Source organism: Sminthopsis crassicaudata, chromosome 3 (assembly GCF_048593235.1).
Source record: "Sminthopsis crassicaudata isolate SCR6 chromosome 3, ASM4859323v1, whole genome shotgun sequence".
Lineage (NCBI taxonomy): Eukaryota > Metazoa > Chordata > Mammalia > Dasyuromorphia > Dasyuridae > Sminthopsis > Sminthopsis crassicaudata.
The window spans coordinates 406,967,263-406,984,135 of NC_133619.1; the positions used below are offsets into that span (position 1 = coordinate 406,967,263).

General features: G+C 35.5%; 2 protein-coding genes across 3 annotated transcripts in view; one reads left to right on the forward strand and one right to left on the reverse strand.

The window, feature by feature from the left end:
• PLCL1 (phospholipase C like 1 (inactive)) overlaps window positions 1-6,803 on the reverse strand; it is a 413,553-nt gene extending 406,750 nt beyond the window's left edge. For both annotated transcript variants that reach the window (XM_074302773.1, XM_074302774.1), the window contains exon 1: window positions 6,558-6,803. In XM_074302773.1, the coding sequence (XP_074158874.1) occupies window positions 6,558-6,803 (246 nt within the window). The remainder of the gene's footprint in view (window positions 1-6,557) is intronic.
• The window catches only part of BOLL (boule homolog, RNA binding protein), a 185,053-nt gene that overhangs the window by 88,144 nt on the left and 80,036 nt on the right, over window positions 1-16,873 (forward strand).

Below are 16,873 nucleotides of genomic sequence, written 5' to 3' on the forward strand. Positions count from 1 at the left end.
TCCACAGACCTTTAGGCAATTACAATTTCCCCATAATTTAGTCTGTCTCTCTTTTTTTTTATTAGAGCTTTTTATTGTATCTCCTCTAAGTTTAACACAGGAATTCCATGCAATATTTGGGAGGCTGTTCTAGCTATTGCAATATACACCATAATTAAACCACAATATTTATTCTTTACATCTTTATTTAATTTTTAAAGTTAGGGGGCATTATTCTTATTTTCAAAAACTAATTTTCTATTCTATCCCAAGTTCTACTCTAATATTTCATCATCATGATCCTAGATTTTTTCCCTCCAATTTTTTTAACATTTTTATTTAAAGTTTTGAATTCCAGATTCTGTCCCTCTTCTCCCAGCTCTCTGAGACAGTAAGCAATCACATATAGGTTATATATGTACAAATATGTAAAACATTTCCATATTAGTAATATACAAGAAGACTCAAAAGGAAAGAAAGGCTTAAAATAGCATACATGATGCTGGGCTTCAAAGTATGAGTCCAGTGAAGAACTGTGGGACTGTTTTCTAAGGATTGGCCTCAAAAAGCTTCCTCATCAAGTTAGCTTTGCATAACTAAGTTTTTGTTCACAATGAGTCTTCTTTTCTATTTAATATTTAACTTTTCCATCTCCATGTAAAACTTTGTTTTTAAAATTTTTGAGTTCCACTTCCTCTATCTCTTCCTCCCTTCCCACCTCCCCCCATTGAGAAGGCATGTGTGAAGTTATGCAAAACATTCACATAAAAGTCACGTTGCAAAAGAAAATATAGATCTCCCCCCTCCACCAAAAAAAAGAAAACCTTCAAGTAAAAAAAAAAAAAAGTTAATTAAAAATATGCTTCAATCTGTATTCAGACACAATCAGTTCTTCCTCTGAGTATGGATAGTATTTTTTCATCATAAATCCTTCAGAGTAATCTTAGATCATTATATTGCTTTATATAGCAAAAGATCATTATATTGCATTATATTGCAATCATTTATAGCTGATCAGCCACAACATTGCTATTACTTTGTACACAGTAAATTTCACTTTAAATAAGTTCATAGAGGATTTTCCAGGTTTTTTCTGAAAGCATCCTGCACATCATTTCTTATAATACAATAGTATTCCATAATAATCACATGACATAATTTATTCAGCCAATGCCCTCAATTTCTAATTATTTGCCCTGAGAAAGGAGCTGCTATAAACATTTTTGTACATTTAAGTCCTTTTCCCTTTTTTAAAGTCTCTTTTATTGTCAGTGAAGGAAGGATTCATAGGGAAGAAATCACAGATTCTTGAAGTATTAGTGTAATTCTAAATTTAATTATACTTGAGATTATCTAAAAGACTAATGTCCTTAAAAGTAATGTTATTAAACTGTGGGGGCGGGGTTAGAAGGGGTAGAAGAAGAAAAGGGGGTAAAAGGGAAAGGGGAAGAGAAAAGAAAAGTGAAAACCCAGGTACTTTCTAACATTCTGATGACTGCATTTCACTATAGTTTTCTTGTAATTCTGGATATTTTATGCATTTAAAAAATATTATTCTGAGAAGAATTCTTTGGAGTTCACCAACCTACCAAAGTCAGCCTACAAAAAAATTTTTTTTAATTCCTAGGTTACAAAGACTTCATATAAGATATCATTGAATTCTCATCTGATATTTAAAAAGAAAAAATTAGTTTCTAAAATCTGTCTCAGAGTGCATATAGCAGGGGAAAGTTAATTCTCTTGTGGCTTTATAATAATTAGGAGAGCTTTACAAACCAAAAAAGTTCATTATCCTAACTTTGTGTTTTAAAATTTGTTTGTAAATCAACCTGCCTTCTTCCTGGAAAGAATAAAAGAAATTAAAATTGTAATTCTTTTCTACTTGCCCTGAACAAATTGTTAACTCTTCTCAGGTGAATAGGATCTTAGTTAATTATAAAGTTATTTATTGTTTGAAATTGAGTAAAACATTGGCTCAGGCTTAGAAAAACCTTTATTACACAAAAATTTTGTTGTATATCAGCACTTATTATGATTACAGCTAACCTATAATGTGTTATTAGTTTGTTGTAACTAGCACAGTATAATTAATAAGTAAGATGAAACCTAGGAGGAAAATATGGAGCCACTTGAATTCCAAAAAAATTTTTTGTGAAATTTGCAAAGATATTTTCCATAATAAGCCCAAAAAGTGACTTTTTGATCTTAAAAGGGTTTCATAACAGTAATAAAAAATATGCATGCTCTCAAACTCAAACAACTTGTAAGAGTCCAGGATACACAAGGAGACACTGAAGTAAAAACTTTCCTTCTTTTAGTCCCCAATGGATATATATGTATAATTTTTCAGTCAAAATGCTTACATTACTGCTTATGGCCAGCTTTGGTATTATTTTTGAACCCGAAAAAAAAATAATTTAATGTTTATAGCTACTAGAGGCTAGATGGTGCTATCAATAGAGCACCTCAACTGGAATTAGAAATATCTTCAAACTCTTATTAGCTATTTGACAGATAATTTGAGGTAGATAATTTGGCCTCAGTTTCCTCATTTGTAAAATGGGGATAATAATAGTACCTACTTCCCAGAGTCATAGTGAGGATCAAAGGTAAAGTGCTTAGCACAATGCTTAGTACACAATAAGTGCTTAAAATTTCTTCTTCCCATTAAAAGAAATAGAGAAGTAGGAATAGTCCCTCATGCTTTCATGTTGTATTACTCCATGAGACTACAGCTAGCCTGTTGTATGAGGAAATTGCACAGTAACCCAAAAAATCAAATACATGTTGCTTTTGATGTCTTCCTATACCAATAGCCTGAGATGTGACTTAAAAAGAAATGTCCAATTGACATTTCACTATGCAAAAATCTAATAACCTATTTTCTCCATTGTTAAAAGTGGGAAGAGCACAATCTTAATTTCATTATACATTTAACTCCTCTGTACCTGTCATTGCTCCTATTTTCATAATTGGCAGATTTTTTCCAAGAGGAAAAAAATACAATCATAGTAACAATGGACACAGCAGATACTTCTAAATCACCGTTAGCAAAAGATCATAGAGTTCTTTACAAACTTCTAACTAAATTTAGTTTTCCAACACCCTTGAAAAATGGTTGAGAGAGTCACTTCAGATATGCACCATGAAATACAGCTACTTCCACAATGGTATGGCACCATGTTTCTATGGCAGTTCCAGAGAAAGTAAACATTTCTGTGAGAACTGTTGAAATACATTCAGAAAAAGAATAGCAAATTATTTTAAATTTACAATATTACTATTGGAGAATCTTACATGTCAGTTCTTAATATATGGCACTTGAAACCACAAACCAACAATTAATAACTGATATCAACTCTTATGTGCTACCCTTGCTTACACTCCATGTGAATACCAAAAAAAAAAAAAAAAAAAAAAAAGATAAAAGCTTCTTGGTGACTAACACCTCTCAGAAATAAGCTCAGAAAGAAGTGAACAATAAGTAGGGAAAAAAAAAAGAGAATCTAGTTTCACTCAGATGTTAAATCTGGGGAAATCCAAGACTCTACAGAGATAAACTAAGAAAAAATGTGAGGAGAGTTAAGAAAGATTAACACTGAAATGCCCAGCAAATAATAGGAAATCATGTGAACATAAAGCAACTCGATGTGATTTTTTCCAAATCAGAAGGAAATGTTATCTAAAATTGCATTTCCACAAAGTATAGGTCAAAGTAACAGAAAACAGTTCATTTTTTTTTCCCTGTCCACTGTTATTTGGTATGGAAAAGGAAAGAGTTATTCTGATTTTGAAATAGTGTCATTAATAAACCTACTTTCAAAGAAGCAACAAACAAATGCATGAAAACTCTTTGATGATTCACAATTTTTAATAAAGATTGGCTTGTGTATCAGCTAACAATTAACATTCTGCTACAAATATTTAAGATGTCATCTAACATAATCAAAGTTAAAATGTCAGAATAACCTTTTATTTTGTATTAATTCCAAACTCAAAAATGCAAAAGGTAAATTTTTAAAAGATGCAACTTTTTAAAGCGACTCATCTAGAAACAGTACTTATATAATTAAGAAATTTCCAAATCATTTTGATGGCTGGTGAAATACCATGACTATAAAATAAAAGCCTGATCCGGAACTTTACAATACTCATTTAGGAGAGGCCACAATTTTCTTTGTCCTCTGTTGCCCTTCAAAACTTAATTCAGTTTGGATTAGCATGACAGGATTTTAAACTATGAATACAAAAAAGAGAGTAGGCCTATTATTGTTACCTTCTTTTTTAGGAAATAAAAGTAAAAGAACCATTGCCCCATAACTTTATTATAATTCCAACATTATGTATAATTCCAAATTGTGAGAATTTAAGCCATCACCGAAAACATACAAAGCAGAGTATCTAACATGAAGCTAAAGAACAACAAGCATGTTTGCAGGAGTTGGTTTTTATGGACTATTATTTTCATTTTGCTTTTCTAAATCGCAAAGCAATAAATAGTGGGTAGCAAGTCATGCTCTGGGTCAGGAAATCCTCAGGTCTCCTTTATAATCATATTCTATAAGTATTCTTGGAAATTTGTACTCTTAGGTAACTCACAAATTTTAAACTGCAGAACAGTACTGGGATGTGCATTACAAAGAGTTGCTTCTCTAAAAGATCATGAATCAGTAAACCTCCCTTCCCCCCAAAAAATTTTAAAATCTCTTGAATTTAAATGCTTCCTCAGTATATAACTATATAATATATTCTATTATAGATGTTTAGCCATCTGAAATTTGGGTACTTCCTTCACTAATTATGACTCCAAGGTCATTCGTTTCAAAAGTATATATTGCTTGGGGGGGGGGGGATTGTTTATTTAAAGCTTGACCTTCTTATCCTTTCACCCCCAGTTGATAACCTGAATAGGACCCTATCCCCCATATAATCACTGAACCACAAAATCACTGAAACTGCTATAAACTATTTATATCTGGTCTACACCACCCACTGTTCTTTTAATACAGCACCCTTCTTGATGGTCTTAACCTTGCATGTGTCAGAGTACTGGGGAAAAAGCAGAAACTGTACTTATGGCTGAGATAGATGTATTATAGGAGTAATCTACCCACACTTGTGCTGAGAATTTCAATTTAGATCTTGGAAAAATGCCACTCGTTAGGTCCTGGGTACACTGCCGCGGATCTGAACATGGATCTTGAAAACAGGCATCTATTTGAGCACCAACAAGATGCAGAAGTGAAGAGTTCAAAGTCAGCCATATGTTATCATCATTGACACTTTTTTTCCCAAGCAGTTTCATGCTGACTCAGAGCACGATGTCAGCCAAGATCGATCTTAATCAAATATAGGTCTGCTTGCTCACAGGCATTCGTTTTAATAGACATCTTCCAATTATGTTGGGTGCTAAGCCTATTGAGGGCCAAAAAAAAAAAAAAAAAACTATCGTGGAATGATGCACCCGCAAAATGAAATGCCAAACCGAGTACAATCCAAAGGAAAAGCCTGGAGGCAGGAAGGGGAGAGAGGAAGGTCAAAGAACCAACGTGTGTGCGTGTGTGTGCGTGTGTGTGTGCGTGTGTGTGTTTCTAGCTGTCCGAGCTCCTTCTTTTTCTTCCTCCCCTAATGAATCCTAGAGTTGCCACTGACCTCAAGGTAGATGTGAAACATTAAATTCAAAAAAGGTTGGAAGTTATACAGATTCCAGACTCTTAAAGAGAGACTCACGAATCCATAGATGCTTTACCACGGTAACTTCGCTACCTGAGGCAATCTCCATCGGACGGAAGGGGCGGGGGGGGGGGAGGGGGAACCCTTAACTTTCCCTCCACTCTCGCTTAATCAGGAGCCTGACTGGATTTTGTCTTCTAACTACGACCTATTCCCCCCCACACACCTCTACCCGCTCTGCTTTTTGATCTTGGGGCGCTTGAACTTCACTGTAGAGAAAGTTAAATTTCGGAATTTCAAAGCCAGTTACTAAAGAAGGCAATTCTTTCACTACTGGAAAACAGTACACTTCACAAGCTGCTGCTCAATCTAACCCTCTCTCTGATCTATGGGGGGAACATAAAAGAAGTCTGAGTACGCGTTTGAGACAAATGTTTTATATAATTAATACGCAACAAGCAGGCGACTGTAAACAATTCTTGCTCTTCATCCTCCCCTCTCCCCATCCCAGCCCATCCCTGTGGCTAGTTTGTGGAAACTTTAGCAGGCTTGCGGAAGGGCTGGGATGAGGAAGAGGCTGCAGATGAGAAGTATAGCCACAATGAATAGCAGTGGAGTTCGATGTGTCCTTGCCTAACTGACAGAATCTGTAGCTTGTAGTCCACAGTAGCTCTCGCGAACATCCTGGGGAGGAAGGAAGATTTGGTAATGAAGGGGCGGGGGGAAAGGGAGGTGGGGGAAACAACACAAAACCTCAGGCCGTCTCTAGGGATCCTGCATCCTGGCCCGCAGCTCCTGCCTGCTCTTTCCCAAGGCTGCGCTGCACTCCAGATGCTCGGGAAGGGAAGCCCGGGCATCACCCGGACGCAGAGGACAGCCCCACTCCCCGGCCAACATGGACTCACCTTGATAATGCTGCTTCGCCGAGGGGTCACCCGGGCGGCTTCCAGGAGACTAGCTTCGCAGTCAGCTGCAGAGGTACCGGCGGAGGCTGGCAACGAAAGTCCACTTCTGCGGTCTCTCCGGCGTCCAGCAGCCCCCGCCGGTAGTCCTTCCAAGGATGCAGGGTCTGGGCACACCTGAGTGTCGTCCTCCCCGTGGTTCATCTCGGAGGAGGAGGGACCTTCTCTGCAGGTCGCCCCTTCGGCCATCGTGGTACAGCTTCGGGCTTCTCCCGGGGAGAGGGGACTTAGGAATCTCGGAGTCCACCCCTCCACCCACAAGCAAACATGCACCCCAAAGTCGAGCCTCCAGACTTTGTTTTCACTGCCCCGAGGCAGCCACTGCAACTTTCTCCAAAGGAGACATTACTCTGGATGAGCAGTTCGGGAACTCCTTCCCCCAGCGAGTCAGATTACAGAGAGGGGAGCGAGAAGGGAGCCTGGGAAGAGGAGCGAGGAGATCAACTTGATTTGGAAAGACAGAGGAGGGTTGAGGAACAGAAAGAGAGAGAGGGAGAAGGACGAGGAAGAAGGGAGGTGTCCGGTCACCAAAAAACGCTATGCAAACGCTTCCCTCGCCACCAAACAAAAGACTCCAAGGCGCCTTTTCAAAGTGGCCTCCTAGAGATAAGTGAGTGCCGGAGCGCAGGAGCGAGCGAGCGCTGCACGGGAGCACCCCGCCCACCTGCCTTCCAGAGAGCGAGGCTGCGAGCAAACGAGCGAGCTGGGAGAGCAAGCAGGAAGTGGCTCGGCGGCTGCCTCCACCACTCCTCTCTGTTGTGACAGGGAGGGAGACTTGTTTTGACAGCCCGTGGGGATTGGCAGGCAGCTGGGCCTCTTAGGGGCCGAGCAATGCCAAGGAGGGGGTCGGCGTGACCAATCCCCAATGGAGAGGGGTGTGACCAAGAGAAAAGAATGGAATGTGTTCTGTATTGGGAATAGATGCAGATGGTCTCATACATAACACTGTGTGTTACGGATCTGTGAGTGTGTGTGTGTGTGTGTGTGTGTGTGTGTGTGTGTGTGTGTATGCGCGCATGCAAGAGGATGCTTCTCACGTATTTTTGGGAAGTTTTGAAATTTGAATCGAGGTGAAAAATGAAACAGGGCGGGGGGGGGGTGAAAGAGAGGGGGATCCTTGTCCATCTGCAAAGCAAATAAACTCCCAGGGGTGCTGGATCCAAATGCTTAAAAGCATCCATTGCCTACAAAAGTAATTTATGGGATGTGTTTGGGGGGTAGGGAGGTATTCTTGGCCTAGAGAGAGGTTAATATGAGCTTCACACATGCTTCTTTTCAAAGTAAACATCAGGCGGAGATAAGATTGGTATTATTGAGAATTGTCAGTTTTTTTCATAGCAGGTCGGGAGACAGAAAATAATTTCTTGTAAGGATATAAAATAAAAAAGAAAAATATTAATAAATAGTAATAAGAATAAAGAGGAAGTTGAAGGCTAAAGAACTACACAAATTAAAGGATTCAGTTAGAATTATGCCCTCTGTAAAGGCACAAATAATGGAATTCTATTTACTTCAAAAACTGAAAGCTTTGCTCCTATTATACCATTGTTTAGGCAAACCACCTATAGAAAAAAATTGTTGCTCATACATACATGCTGATATTAGACCTCCTGTTGGAAAACACCAAACCATACAATCTCCTAGGGTGGCAGGATGAAAGGTACCCTATATCTAGAACTTATAGGAGTTGATTCCAATCAGGGCTGTGCTAAGGTCCAGTTCTCATTATCAACTTTTCAGTGTGAGCATTTATATCTAGGAAATCAATAAATGCTACAAATCAAGGCTTGATTTGCTGTTTTGTTTGTTGTCTAGACGTAAAAAAGCCATAAAAATGTTAATAATTTAAATTAAGTTTAAAGATCTGGATCAAGTACATTTTTAGGGAAAACTGGTGGAGCACAAACTTCATTCCAACTCATTTCAACTTATTATTCAACAAGCACAATTAGGTACTGCTCTAAAGGGACTAAGAAGTCTAAAGAGCCTTTAAAATTGTTGTCTTTTAACATATCTAATAAAAATCTGTATCTAAGAAAAAGAAAAGATCTCTTTTAAACTAAATGGATAGATGATGGTGGTGATGATGAAAATAATCATAGATTAAAAAGAGGCAGAGAGAGAAGAAAAGAGAGAAGGATGGATAGATAGATGGATAGACAGATCACTGTCATTGTCAGGAATCTACTGAGCAGATTTATATTGAGAGATAGATGGACAAAGAAGAAAGCACAATGTACTGGATAGAGTACTGAGTTGCTTTGAGGTAGCATGACCTTCATGTGTCTTTTAACCTTCCAAGGGCCTCGCAATTAATCTGCTTATAAAAGGAGTTCCAACACCTGGAGCTCCCTGTGCTCATAAAATCTCACTAAAATGATCTAAATTACCCATTTGCCTATAGATATCTATACTTTTAATATATATATACATTTATCAAAGCAGAAATGTTTGGAATTTAACAAATACTTTTTTTTTTTTTTTGAACCCTAGAGTGTGAGTTTGTCCTGTAATGGTTACAAAAAAAATCTAAGGAAGACTAGAAACTGCCTTGAGCATGAACATCTAAGGTAAAATTTGTTCATGAACAGGTCAGAAGTAAGAAAGAGCTGACATATCTAGGTCCTAAGCATCCTTTTAGAAATCTAAAAGACAGTGTAACCTAAATCAGGGGTCATAATTTAGACAATTTTCATATCGATATTTAGAGTAAGACAAAATTCAATTTAAGAAAGTTTTTTTTTTACCTTTTTTCTTTCTTTCCTTTTCTTTTCCTTCTTTCTTTCTTTCTTTCTTTTTTTTTTTTTTTTTTTTTTTTTTTTTTAGGTGTTAATTCCTGAAATTCTTATAAATCCCAGAAACTGATCTTGACTGAATACCACAGTGGGATATGGACTGGAGTTTTGGGTCGTTTTAATTGCAGATTTTCCAATTTTGGCAAGAGAAACAGAAAACTTAACTTTTTATTTTCTTAAAAATATAAATGCAGATGAATAAGTACTAGAGCATGTAAGGAGCTCTGGTTTTAGAGACAACATCCCCCTCTAGCTAGTTTTGAAAGAAATGCACACAGTAGATTTCTTACAATATGCTATTTGCTTATCTATAAAGGAGGAGGGAGGGATAGACAAAGAGTGGGAGCCTGGGATGAAAGTTATTTTGAGTTGAAATTGTATAGCTTAATTTTAAACTCTGTCTTAGTGAAAATAAAGTCAGCAATTTTTGAAGCTAATAGAGAAGATAAAGTAAAGGAAAAGGAAGGAGATGAAGAAACACACAAGGAAATTCTTAAAAACAGAACAAACAAAAAACAGCTCCCTCTGTTGGTACATGAGATTGTCCTCTTTTCAGTCAATATGATCTCTAGCATTTCAATTAAATAAGTTTTCTCTTCTATCTTCATGACCTTTAAACTCACTTCAATCCCCATTGATGAAGGAAACTATCCTCCATGTTTTCCTGAAACTCCCCACTTCCTACAATTTCTACAAAACTCCGCATTATTCCAGGCTTGGTTAGTGTTTCAATCCCTTTGATACTTATTTTTCCCCATAAACTTCCAAGGAATAAAACCTTCATCTTTTGATATATGTGAGTGCACTAACATTGGTACCACATTAATAGACCTTGATGCTCATGTTAGAATTGTTAGAATATAGAATATAGAAATTTTAGAATTCCCAACAAACAACTTTATTCAACATCCCAGCAATAATAATAGGACTACAGTTTTGAAACTAATATCATCTAGCTGAACATTTTTCTTTTTTCTGGCCTTTCTCATTTCATTCCAATATCCCAAAACACACACAAGCCATGAACATTTTTGCAACACAACTCCTTTTCTGAACTATATGCTTAAAAACACTGCCTAGTTCAGCCTATTTTAGACAAATAGACCAACCCTGATCCAATAAATGGTAAGTATTACTGATTCACCACATAAGTGTTAGAAAGGTCCAGAAAGAATCTTCAAAGGTGTGATGCCTCTAATGCTACTTAGAGATACTTCTCCCCCAAAAAATCACAGATTTTTTGGCTATTTTTCTTGAGAAGGGACCCCTATTCCTGCTTATCCCCAAAATGAGGCAAGTGGCCCAGAAGGTCTGTATATAATAGAAGATGAGTAAGGACTCTGGGCTTCAGTTTCATCACCTGTAAAATTAAGTGAGTATATTAGATGGACTTTGAGACCACTTATAGCTAAAGGCCTATGAATCTATGAATTTGGTATAAGGGGAAATACACAAGATTATAAATTAGGAAGGCTGTCTTCTAATCCCAGCTCTACTACTACTTAGCTATGTTGTCCCTTTTTGGAACCCAGCTGGGCTAGATGCTCTAAGCTTCTAGCTCTAAAATTCCACCACTTGGAAGTTCTTGGAAGCACCCACTTCAACTTAGAGTTTGGAAAAGAAAATAAGAGGAATACTGAATATAATTAATGCACATAAAAATTTCAGGAAAACAAACATGAAAAGGAATAGGCAGAATTTCATGGTCTGAAAGTTTACGGGCAAACTGGTCCCATGCAGAATGGGAAGCTCAAGGAAGAAAAACTTATTACACAAACATGTAGTGTTTTTGTTTGGTTTTCTGGAGATCTTGGGAGCAGCCTTGTTTCAGTTCAGTAATCACTACAAGAATAGTCAGTGTTAAAGTCCAAATCCTTTATTATCTCCTTCACAATCTAGTTTCCTTGCCTGGGTCTGGCCCATCTTTCTGGAGAGCCTTTCAGACTGGCCTCGGTCTCAGTGGTGGAAGTGAAGGCGGCCAGCTACCACAGTGATGTGAGATGAATGAAGTTAATGAATCTGGCTTTGAGACTGAGGGCTTGGCTTCAGCCTCCAGCCACCACAAAAGTGGACAATGGAATGAATCTGTCTCTGCATCCCTTTTCTGAGTCTGTCTCTGGCTCAGACGGGCCTTGGTCTCAGTAGAGAAATGAAAGAGAGCCTGCCACCACAGTGGTATGAGATGAAGTGAGTGAATTTGGCTCTCTTCCTGGATGAGTTTATCCCAGCTTATATGCTCTACAACGAGTATAAACCAATCATTATATCACTAGGAAACCATTATTTGTTGTAAGATTGAATCAATCATACTGAACTAGAGAACTATTATTGTCTCATCAATTCCACTGACTTAACACCTTGTAAGAATCCTTGTTTTACGTACAGAGTTCTGGTCTATAATACAAACATAAATTGTTTCAGTTCGGAAAAAAGAAGGAATAGATACCTGAGAAAAACTATGTGACAAGAAACTCATCCATCAACTTAGATTTTTAAAAAACTTGTATATAATGGAAGAAACATAAAGTTATAAAAAATAACCAAGAAAGAATAAAGTAATACCATCCTAAGGGAATAATGTCAGAAACATTAAAACTCAGAGCCAAATTCACTTACTTCATCTCAGAGCAAAATAAGTTGATGATAATTGTTTAAAATAACAAAGCGAGCTTTTAAAAAAAATTTGTTTGGAAAAAACATGAAATAATATCTTTAACAGAAGACAGAATTACATTTCTACTATCTTGTTTTCTTTGTTCTATAAAATCTTCTGATTGATTAAGAGAGAACAAAAAATTTAAGAGAGATCTGAAACTTAAGAGAAAAGAACAGACAGAAATAACTAGCTATCCTTAATGAGTTCAAGTCACTAGGTTGGGATGAAGTACAAATGGCTGAGTTCTGGTTAAAGATCTTTAGAAGACTGGATATAGACCAGAAGAGGTGCCACCAGAATAGACATGGCAAATTGTTTTTAAATTTATTTTTTTTAAAAAGAGGAGGAAGAGGAAATAAAGGAAAGCAAAGAAGGTAGATTCTTCAAACGATAAGCCAATAAGTTAAATTTTAATTTCTAGCAAAAAAGGATACAATATTTAGACCTCCAAAGAAAAATTTGATGGATTCTGAATGCAAATCAAAGCATAATTTTTTTAAAAATTATTTTTCTTGGTTGTTTTTCATCTGTTTCTTTCACATTATATGAAAATATTTTGGGGGCAGCTAGGTGGCGCAGTGGATAGAGCACCACCCTTGAATTCAGGAGGACCTGAGTTCAAATCTGGTCTCAGACACTTAACACTTCCTAGCTGTGTGACCCTGGACAAGTCACTTAACTCCAGCCTCAAAAAAAAAAAAAAAAGAAAATATTTTGCATGATTATATGTATGTGTATATATATATATATATATATATATATATATATATATATATGTATATACATACATATACATATATATATATATATATATAAAAAACATGATATGTATAACCTATTCAAATTGCCTGCCTTCTCAGTGGATGGAGAAGGGAATAAAAGGAAGGAGGAGAATTTGGAACTCAAAAAAAATTTTTTTAAAAGAATTAAAAATTTTTAAAATTTTAAAATTAAATTAAATTAATTAAATTAAATAAAATTAATTTTAAAATTTTTAATTTAAAATTTTTTTAAAAGAATACTAAAAATAGCTTTTACATGTAATTGGAAAAAATAAAAATTTTCAAAGAAGTGATCAGGGCCTAAACTAAGGAGGTAGCTGAATGATGAGAAGGAATCAGTTACAAGATAAGTTGTGAAAGTAGAAACAGCAACATTTAGCAACTGATTGGAATCATGAGGTGAGATACAATGAGGAGGCCAGGATAATGGTAAGGTTAAGAGCTTGGGAGACTGGAAGCATGATGCTCTCCTTTAACAGAAAAAAAAAAATACAGAAGTTTGGAAGAAGGAAAAATTTAGAAAGATCTTAATAAATTGTTTTGGACATGTTGAATTTGAGTAGTCTCTGAGACATCCAGTTTGAATTATCCTACAGATAATTGGTAATGCAGAACTGAAGATTGCAAAAGTAATTACAAAATTAAAAAATATTAAATTGTTCATGACCTTTGACTCACTCATATCCATACTAAGTCTATAGCCCAAAAAGATCATAGAAAGAGGGAAAAAGTCCTATATGTACAAAAATATTGATAGAATATTGATAGTAGATCTTTTCATGGTGGAAAAAAATTGGGAATTAATTGAGTATATTAAGAGAAAAGAGGAAAAGTCCCAGGACAGCATCTTGAAGAATTCCCATACTTAGGAGAAATGTTGTAGATGATAAGCCAGAAAAAGTTACTGCAGAGGCTATAAACAAGCAGAGCCTAGGGAGAACCTGGAGATAGTACTGCCAGAAAAAATCCAGAGTATCCTGGGGAAGAAGTTGGTCTACAGAGTCAAGATATTTTGAATAAGATGAGAACTGAGAAAGAAGAATCAGTTCTGGATATTAAGAGATCACTGGCAATTTGGGTGAAAGCATTTTCAGTTAGGTGATGACATCCAAAGCCAGATTACAAAGAGTTAAGGAGTCGGGGAGAGGAAAAGAAATAGAAGCAGAGCCTATGACCAAAGGGTTCTAAAATCATACAAATCCTTTGACCTAACAATATTATTAGTAGGCACGAGAGATTTAAAAAAAAAGAAAAACCTATATTCATAAAAATATGTATACCAGCTCTTTTCTCAGAGCAAAAAACTGGAAATTGAGGGGGGTCACCATCAATTGGGGAATGGTTGAATAAATTATAATATGGGATTAGGAAGGAATATGATTGTTCTATGAGAAAAGATGAATGGGGTGCTATCAGAAAAACCTGCTCAGAGCAAAATGAAATGTACTCTGTACATATTAATAGCAAACTTGTGGGATGGTCAGCTATGAATGACCTTACTATTCTAGGCAATGCAATGGTCCAAGACAACTCTGAAAGACTTATGATGAAAAATGCCATACATACCCAGAGAAAGAACTGATTGTGTCTAACTACAGATTGAAGCATGCTTTTTTTCTAACTTTCTTTTTTTCTTGAGGGTCTTTTTGGGGGGAGGGAGAGATCTATGTTTTCTTTTGCAACATAATTTTTATGGAAATACTTTGCACAACTTTACATGTGCCTTCTCAATGGGAGTGGAGTAGGGAGGAACAGAGGGAATCTGGAACTCAAAATTTAAAAAAACAAATATAAAAATTGTTTTACATGTAATTGGGGGAATAAAAATATTTAAGGCATAAAAAGAAAAGAAATTTGACTGACAAAGACATGAAAGATAAAGGATAATAACTTGAGGGGATGGTAGAATCTAGTGAAGATTTTTTGAAAATAGGAGAGACCTGGAGGTGATTGAAGGCAGTAGAGAAAAAAACTATTAAAGAGGCAGAGTTTGAAGATTTGAGAGAGAAAAGAGATGTTTACTTGTTCGATCTACTAGAGAATTTAGAAGGTGGATCAAGTTCACAATGGTTATCCAAGTATAGGTTGAACTAACTACAATTACTTCTAACTCCGAAATTCTATGATTCCGTGACTGTTTGATCCACATTTATATTTCTCCCAACACATATTATCTTTTAATTAAGTGGCATTCAATAATAATTTTCTTAATTGAATTAAAGATAATTGCAATATCAGGATAGAGCTCAGACAACCAAATGAACAAATAATTAGGCACACTACTGGTCCCCATAGACAGAGCAATGAAATTGGACTCTCCAGAGCCATCTTTAAAAGGAACAATAACTAGATTTTAGAAATACTAAGAAGAATCCATGATCTACCTTTACCATACTCCAAAATGACAGTTATTTGACCCTGTTCTTACATTTTAGGAAACAACCTATCAAAATTAAAGACTAATAACCATGGTCACAAAGATCTCAACCCACCATCAGTGTCACCACAATTTTTAAAGTTTGAATTTGAACCTTGTGTACTTTGAGATAAATAGATAATCAATATGTTTATCTTTCTGAATTAGAAGAGAATAGACCTAATATCATTCATGTGTGAATAGCAAAGAATTCATAGCATCTAGGACTATTTCTCCTGATAATTTGGTAATTTCAACATGAACTGAAAGAAATCAGGTATTTGTAAAACAAATACAGCATGTTTAAATTGCAGAGTTTTAATGTTGTTGCTTTTAGTTTATTTGGTATTTTACCATATATAAAATAAATGTACATTTTTGAACTTGATAATATGGAAAACCTTCCCAGTAAATCCTATTCCTCTTTAGGGCAAGAATGACCTTGAGTTATTGAAGTCTGTGCCAGCAGTGCTAGAACATTCTCTCAAGTTGGAAAAAAAAATTAGCACACAGTTCATAATAGACTGCAAATGTATTATTGTCTGTGGACCAGTCTAGCTAAATTCAAACAGGCTAGTTACCTAGTTAGCTACCATAGGTTGAACAGCAGCACTCAGAAATTAATAAATAGAGGGGTTTCAGTATAGCAAGTACTCATACTGGCAAAATCATGCATCTTTTCTATTCCTAAAATTATTTGAGTAGAGGTCAAAAGAATTCTGAATTAGTAAGATTCAAATTATTTATAATATAAATTCCAAATGAGAATAAATAGAAATACAAAACACAAAGGGAAACAAGAAATAACTACAGATAGATATAAAAAGGATAAGATATACTTTGCTGTAAGGAACCTACTATCCAGCACTCTGTGTATGTTATTTAATAAATGTTTGTTGAGTGATTATGTTTTTAAAAAATAGGCCATTACAAATAATTTGGGATCAATGTAAGCATTATACATTTCCCAAATTCAGCCCAGGCCAGTACCCTCCTTCTACTCATTTAAGACTCAGATTATTACCCATATGTAGTATTTGTCTAATAGAATATACACTTTCATATTATGATTTGACATGTTGTTAATCCATTTATATGTCATAATATTAACATTATGCATTTTTCATCTATTTTGTTTTTCATTATGAATGGTTAAACTATTTTCTTTAAAATTAGAAGTTTCTTAACTTCATTGTGATTAATATAATGCCATTTGTGTGCTTAAGAAAAATATTTTATGTAAAGACAATTTTTCAAAATATCATTTATTTAAAATTATCTAATATAAAATAAAGCCAGACATCACCATCTTTCCATTTCTGTCAGCTATATAACAATAAAGATATCATCATTATAGAAAACTGCCCATAGAAATCTAATTATTCTTTTCCCTCAGTTTTGGAGAGAATGCCCTTGATGCATATACTTCTCATTTTCATAAATTTTTTTATGAGGATGAGAAAACAGAAATGAATGACATGATGTACATGGCATTTTTAATGGGAGAACTACAAAAATACATGCACTTCATTCAATACCATAATATTAAAAACCAATCCTATTCCTGGACAATTTTAAAACTAGATTGACAATGCTTGCTTAGTCATTAA